Source organism: Microtus ochrogaster, chromosome 17 (genome assembly GCF_000317375.1).
Source record: "Microtus ochrogaster isolate Prairie Vole_2 chromosome 17, MicOch1.0, whole genome shotgun sequence".
Taxonomy (NCBI): Eukaryota; Metazoa; Chordata; class Mammalia; order Rodentia; family Cricetidae; genus Microtus; species Microtus ochrogaster.
Window position 1 is genome coordinate 20,368,508 of NC_022019.1, and position 7,910 is coordinate 20,376,417.

General features: G+C 43.5%; 1 protein-coding gene across 5 annotated transcripts in view; it reads right to left on the reverse strand.

Moving 5' to 3' along the window:
* The window catches only part of Lrch1 (leucine rich repeats and calponin homology domain containing 1), a 182,267-nt gene that overhangs the window by 35,947 nt on the left and 138,410 nt on the right, over positions 1-7,910 (reverse strand). For all 5 annotated transcript variants that reach the window (XM_013349303.2, XM_013349301.2, XM_026783236.1 and 2 more), the window contains exons 12-13: positions 4,889-4,978; positions 4,748-4,784 (exon numbers count right to left, since the gene is read on the reverse strand). In XM_013349303.2, the coding sequence (XP_013204757.1) occupies positions 4,748-4,784; positions 4,889-4,978 (127 nt within the window). The remainder of the gene's footprint in view (positions 1-4,747; positions 4,785-4,888; positions 4,979-7,910) is intronic.

Sequence of the window (7,910 nt, forward strand, 5' to 3'; positions counted from 1 at the left end):
AGCGAGGAGTAAAATGATTAGGAGTTCAAGGCTATCTTCTGAACTATCAGAATTCTAGAATAGCTCGGGCTACATGAGATTCGATTTCAAAACACAAAAACAGAAAAGGCCTGCATTCTCCACACTTTCAACAACGTAGCATCATCGTTCTCAGAAATGTTGCAAAGCAAAGGAGACAATAAAGAGACCAGAGAGATGTGTCAACCAAACGCAAAGCCTGACACTAGGCGGACGCCCACACCGAAGGGACAGGAATGCTCAGAGAACTACTTTAAGTCAGCTGATATCTGGAATCGTCAAATAGCCTATCAGTATACACTTATGAAGTGGAAGACGGAAATGTGTCCACAGAAGAGGAATGTACCCGACGTGACACCGACATGCTAGGGAGAGCGGAGAGTGGCCTGCACGCTCTCAGCTATGTTAAAGAACTGCAGATGTGGAGAAAAGGGGGAGGTTCCACACAACAGAACAGATGCAGGAAAGCACCAGGCTGACTCTCCCTGCCCAAAGGGAAAGGGCTGGAAGTCTGCACTTCAGAAATCTTGGGGTTGAAATATTTGTAAATACAAATTAGGAGCTTGGAAACAGGACCTTAATTTAAACAGTTTGCATTCATTTCATGTATGCCCTACAAATCTGAGGGGATTTGATTCTGTTTTCAAAACTTTGACCTGTCATATGAGACCAAGTGCAGAATTTTATACCTGTGGTGTCCTGGTAGTGCTAAAAAGAGTTTTGTAACATCTTAGATTTGCATACTAACAATATTTAGCCCGTACTGAAAAATCTATGTGGTAGATTATAATATTTTTTATAACTTTTATAGAACCTGTAATTTATTTTTATAATCCTTTTGAAGTAAAAATATTTTCAAATATGAAAGTTTTTTAAAAAGCAAGTCACCAGGGAGGGTCTGGGGAGACAGCTCAGGGGTTAAGAACGCTTCTTTTAAAAGACCTAGGTTTGACTCTCAGGACACACATGGCAATTTATAAACATCTGTAACTACAGTAACAGGATGTGTGGCCCTCTTCTGATCCCCGTGGGCACCAGGCATGCATGTAGTACACACAAGAGCAAAACACTCATATGCATTAAAAAAATCTTTTAAAAAGTGGGTCTCCAGAGAAACAAACTCATTCTCAGAGAGCATAAGAAACCAGCACATGGCTGCCTGCAAATCAAAGTCCCCTAATGTTCAGTCCTGCTTCACTTGCAAAGGGAGCTGTGATTCTGTCTGAAGACTATACCAATAACAATAACAGAGCAGGAGAATAGCAGCCAGCATTTACCTGCCGCTGCTGGGAGATTTCTTCTGAATCATCTCATTTGAGATGTACAATAGCTATTATTAGACTGAAGATGACCAAAACTAAAAGTAAAGTTTAGAGAAGTTAATTAAGTCCCACAGAAGTTAGCAATTCAAAGGCAGGATAGCTACATGATGTAAACACTAGCCCCTGACATTAACAATGTAACCATACTCTGCAAACCCAGCTCATCCCCTTTACATGTCTTTTTTTCCTCATTTCTTTGGCACAGGCATGTTGAGTGTGAAACTGCTTTTTTACTTCATAGAACGTGTGCAGGCAGCTCCAGGACATGTACTGGTTTGTAGGGAACCTCAGTATTTCAAGTAGCCATCTTGAACCCACTCCCGGAATAGGCTCTGTGGTGGTCCGAGTGACAATGGTCCCCTCAGGCTTATAAATTTGAATGCTTGATCCCAAGTCGGTAGAAATGCTTAGGAAGGATTTGGAGGTGATGATCACTGACTCTTAACCCTCTGGAACCAGGAGCCCTAAGTTAAATATTTTCTTTTGTAACCTGCCTTGGTCATGGGGTTTTATCACAGCAATAGGAAAGCAGTCAGAAATTGGTACCAGGCAGGGAGCTAGTGTGACAAGCCAGACCATGCTGTGTTTCAGAGAAAGGTTGAAAATGTGGGGACTTTGAACTAGGAAAGCAGTTGGATGCTGTAAGCATGGCTTAACAAAGCTAGCCTAGTAGGAGCGTGGAAGAGAGCAGTGGAACTATGGAGACCAAGTACAGGTGGTTTCTGAGAAGTACAATATTAGCAACTGGGCTAGAGACCATTCTTGTGATAGTTTGGCAAAGAATGTGGTTAGTTTTTTTTGTCCTTATTCTAAGAATCTGCCTGAAGCTAAATTGAAAAGTTTGAGACTAGTTTCTTTCGCAGAAGATATCTGAAGACAGACTCACATTTATTAAATTGTGCAGTTATTAGCAATAACTCTTACACAGCTCTACAATGAAAAGTATCCAGCAAGACAAGAAAAAATTCAACAGGTACAGTTTGAAAAGAAAAAGAGCACCAGGAAATTGAAGGTTGGGGCCCAGGCTTGTGCTGAAAGAGATAAGAAGATGCTAAATGCCAAATGGGGCAAAAGGAGGGGTAGCCTCGGGATATGGCCCCACCCAGCTAGTCTGCAATGTCTGGAAAAGGGCCCAGAAATTTTTCTGGTACTAAAAAAAAAAGCATCTAACCAGAGCTTGTGTAAATGTAATTCAAGGAGAGAGTCAGGCTCCATCCAGCAAGGACAGTTGAATTTGGCAGCACTGGTGATGATGTCTGGTTTAGTTATGATGGACCAGGGGGAGAAGGGGTGGTGGGACCTTCCCCTATGGCAGTGGTTCTCAACCTGTGGGTTGTGACACCCATAGAGGTCACATATTATTTATCCTGCCTATCAGATATTTATATTACAATTCATAACAGTAGCAAAATTACAGTCATGAAGTAGCAATGGAATAATTTTATGATTGGCGTCACCACACATGAGGAACTGTGTTAATGGGTCACAGTGTTAGGAAGGTTGGGAACCACTGTTCCATAGTTAAAGAGAGTTCTCATATCAAGTGTATGGCAGGGAAGTCCCTGCATGGAAGCCCCAAAAGGCCAATGCGTGAAGCCACGAGAGTGAAGCCTAGATTGTGTTAGAGCCCCGAGAACACTGGAGTGCCAGAATCACGGGATGTCTACCAGAGAGAGCTGCAGACAGGGAACGGAACCAACCCAAGAGAGAGAAGGGTGCTGCAGTCAACAGAGTTGGAAGGGCAGAGCCACTAAGCTCTTTGACATCAGACATGGAATTACAGCTTGCCCTGCTGAATTGTTTTGACTTTTCTTTGATCCACTATGACACCATTCCTCTTTTCTGGAATGGTAATAGATATTCTAGGCCATTGTATACTGGGACTACGCTTTTTTATTTTAAAGGGGTTACAACTGCTTTGGGTCTCAGAAGAGACTTTGAAACTGTAAAAGACTATGGGGGCTTTTGAAGTTGGACTGAAATGCACTTTTGCATTATGATATGGCCACAAGCCTATGAGTAAAGGCCGGAAGAGTAAAACACAGTGATTTGAATGAAAATGGCTCCCATGGGCTCACAGAGCTGAATGCTCAGTCCCCAGCTGGTGAAATTGTTTGGCAAGGTTAGGGGGTGTGACCTTGTTGGAGAAGGAATGCCAGTGGAAGCTGGTTTTGAGGTTTCAAAGCCCATGCCATACTCAGCCAGTGTGCTCTCTACCCCGCCCCCTCCCGCCATGGTCCCTGGCACAACAGTCATAGACTCCAAACCTCTGGGGCCCCAAGTTAAACATGTTTTATATGCCCTGATCACGATGTTTCATCACAACAACAGAAAAACGGGCTGTAACCCCCAAACTACTAGCACAGAACCACCTTTCTACAACAGGGATAAGCTTTCTCCAGGATCTGTCTTAGTTTTATGTCAAAAATGTTTTCCCTATGACCACCAAGATTTCTTTCCATGTAACTCTATCTAATCCTGTCCCCAAAGATTCCCGCCAGCTTCTCATTATAATATTCTTTTATATCCGTGTATGCACCTATGTGTATGCAAATGTGGAAACCAGGTGTCAACATCTGGACTCTTCCTCAATCATTCTCCACCTTATTTTTTTTATTTTTTTAGAGTAGGAATCTCTAGCTCTGTGGTTCTCAACCTGTGGGTTACAATCCCTTTGGGAGTCAATGACCCTTTCACAGGGGTGCCATATTCTGCATGCCAGATCTTTACATCATAATTCATAACAGTAACAAAATTATGGTTGTGAAGTAGCAACAAAAATAATTTGATGGTTGGGGGTCACCACAACATGAGGAATTGTATAAAGGGGTCATAGTCTTAGGAAGGCTGAGAACCACTGTTGTATCTGAACCTGGGGCTTTACCCATTCAGCAAGGCTGGCTAACCAGTGATCTCTAGAGATGCTCCTGTCTCCATCTTGTAGCACTGATTACAGCTATCGGCTGCCAGGCCTGGCTTCTTACACAGCAGCTGGGGATCTGAATGCAGATCTTTATGCTTGTGCGGACATCTGTCTCCTAACTCCGAATAAATTCCTTTAATCTTCCCAGACGTCCTCAGCTCATTTCATCATGTCCCTGAGGTTCTTTCTGTGACCAGACTTTTTTTTTCTCAGCTCTAGTGTCTGAATCAAATGGGCCTCCCTCCCATTTCTAACCTGACACAGGCTTCCTATACATGTTTGGTGGCCACTGCCTGACCCGAAGAGTCTATCCTGGCAAAGAAATGCAGAGAATCTAACACAACCAGCCAACTCTCATCTTTCAGGAAAGGCGAGGGACAGTGGCTAACAGACCTACAGAACAAAAGCAGGAAACAGGTAACATGTGTCATGAACTAATGCCGCTACTGTCCTCCCACAGGGCAATGCCAAGCTCTGTCCTTACCTCACACTCTGGAGACGTCTCTAGCTGCATCTGACCACTGCAGGAAGGCAGGGAAGAAAAAGAGACAAAGTGGATTTGGAAATTCAAAAATGCATTGTTGTAAAAACAGAAAATATACTTAATTATGAACGGTGAACGTACTTGAACGTAGGATCAGGTAATTCTAAGGCTTCTGCAGAGCCCATGGGGTACAGGTTCAAAATACTCCTCTCTGTGATGTCGGTGCTCAGACTAAAGAGGAGGGAAAAGAGACAGAAGTCAAATCATTAAATTTCCAATGAACTCTACTGGCCCGTGTACTTTACAAACTTAAATGACACACAAAGCCTGCCTTCAGAATTAAGAGGAAGGCTTTCCAAATACGCTTCTTTCCCAACATAGTTTCCTATCAGCTGTTTGCACCTAACTCCAATTTATGAACAAAATGGCTGATAAAATCATGATCTTAATGATGTACTTACAGACACACACCAAGGTGCTCACGCGTTAATATGACAGCACCGATGACATCAGGTTTTGACTGCAAAGTCTTTTTTTTTTTTTAAGATTTATTTATTTATTATGTATACAGTGTTCTGGCATGTATGCCTGCAGCCCAGAAGAGGGCGCCAGATCTCATTACAGATGGCTGTGGGCCACCATGTGGTTGCTGGGAATTGAACTCAGGACCTCTGGAAGAGCAGTCAGTGCTCTTAACCTTTGAGCCATCTTTCCAGCCCCCCTGCAAAGTCTTTCTGAGTTACAATGCTGCAATTAAAAATTAAGAATCTGAAACCGTGTGTTGGTGGCGCACGCCTTAATCCCAGCACTCGGGAGGCAGAGACAGGTGGATCTCTGTGAGTTCAAGGCCAGCCTGGTCTACAAGAACTAGTTCCAGGACAGACTCCATTGCTACAAGGAGACCCTGTCTTGAAAAACCAAAACAAGAATCCATTGGCTCATAAGAATACTACCAAAAAAAATCAAGCTTGTCGAATTTATTTCAATTCTCTCAAAATGCAGAACAAGTATATGGAAGTAGCCAACGGAGTGGAAAAGAAAGTGTCCCACATGAAATGGTTTCGACACGGGCCTTGAGACATCAAGTTAGGCATCGCCTGGAAATCTGTCGGGATGGTCTCCTACAGAGCTGCACACACCTGCCGTTCTGCAAACTGGGCATGCTCAGTGACTCATCTCGTCTCATATACTCCAGAGCTTGTCTGTCTAACTCAGTGGTTCTCAATCTTCCTAACACTGCGATCCTTTAATACGGTTCCTCAACATACAGGTGACACCCAACCATAAAACTGTTTTCATTGCTACTTTATAACTATACTTTTGCTACTGTTATGAATCATAATGCAAGTATCTGATAAGCAGATGCTCTTAGGTGACACTGTGAAAGGGTCATCAGAGCCCACAGAGGGTCAACCCACAGAATGAGAACCGCTGGTCTAGAGGATACCAACCTAACCTACTTCCCAACAGAGAACACTGAGACCCCCGTGCAGACCCTTTCCTCCCAGGCTTCCTGTTTTTTGACGGGGTCCTCACCCACACAGCAGGACACAGCTATTTCCACAAAACTAGGACCTGCTTTTCTTTTCTCTTTCATCTTGAGAATCACCAGCTAACCAGTGAGACTCTGTAAAAACCAAAAACGTTTACTAGTAGAGTAAGGACAGAACATTCAAAAACACAGAAAACCGGAGCCCTCTCCCCGTGACGTCGGTGTTCCAGCTCTCCACTCTGGCTCCCGTGCCCTTCCTCCCTCGTGCCTATCCTCGGCCCCTCACCCCTCACACAGCTTTCTCCTGCACCTGACTCTCACAGCCCCAGTTCTCCGCCCTACAATGTCATGTGACTGTTTGATGGGTGTTCCATCTGCAGAAGAGTTCACTCCTCGCTCAACTGAAGCTGTCACCTCACTCCTCAGCCGGCCACGCCCTCCCACCATATTCTCGTCATGGGATGATGAGACACCAGCAGCCCAGGTCTTGGAGGATCCACAGCAAAATACTTTAATATATTTCCTTCCAGATTTGTTTCAGTCTCTTATGCAATTGGGACCTAATTCTCTATCTACAACTGAACTCAAACTATGCATTTTTAAATTAAACTTTTTAGAAGTTAGTATTAAATAAGGACCATTTCAGCACCAATGGTAACAATAGCCATAAAACATATTTAAAATACTCCCAAATGGTTCATTTCCTTTTTTCTAAATATTGCTGTTAAAGTTATCCATTTCTCATCAAACAAAACAACAGTTCCTGTCCTTTTGTTCCTTAAGGAAATTTCCCAAGTCATTTGAAAGGAAGGACCACATATTTTTAAATTCTTGCTTACATACTACTAAAGTGACTTAAATGTCTGACCAAGTTAGTTTTACTATAACTGTTTCTATATTATTTCAAATCCTTACAACCCTAAGAGGCAAGTGGGTTCTCTACTTTGTAGATCCATCTTAGAGAAATGGGATTCAGGTGCTGGAACTGGGTCAAAACCAGCTTCTGGGTGACTCAAAGCCTGCTCTTAGCACCAGCCATGCTATGTCCTGATTCTTTGTACGCACACACACGGGCTCACACCTCAAATCAATCAATGTCCTCAGAGTTACAATGCTTTTCGTGGGCCAGCAAGATGGTTCATTGGGGAAAGGTGCTCGCTGCTAAGTCTGACCTGAGTTCAGTCCCGAGATCCTCATGGTGGAAGGAGAAGACCAGACTCCTTTGAGTTGCCCCATGGTCTCTCTACACATGCTGTAGAGTGTGCTAGCACCCTCGCTTACACCCACTCTCGTTCCCTCTCTTACACATACACACTCAGTGTAATGTTAAAAACTTTAGATGTTTTTCAACCAATTGCTAAAGATTTCAAGTCATACACAAACGGACATTCCACTATTCTTAAAGGGCCAGAGGACACCCTAGAAGGTGCTGCCTGGACTGTTGAGCCACCTTGTTTATAAATTCCAGCTAAAAGTGATGCGTGTGCAATAGCCACGTTCACAGTAAGACCCCATCGTCTTCGCATTCCTGGGACTCCTGGGAAATTTAGATGAAGAGGTTTAGGGCTATTCCTGAAGTAGCTACGTAGTTAGTATCTCACATCAGACACTGCTGGGCTAAAAAGGAGCTTTGTCTGTGGAAATTATATTATCTGAGAAATTCTCTCTCTC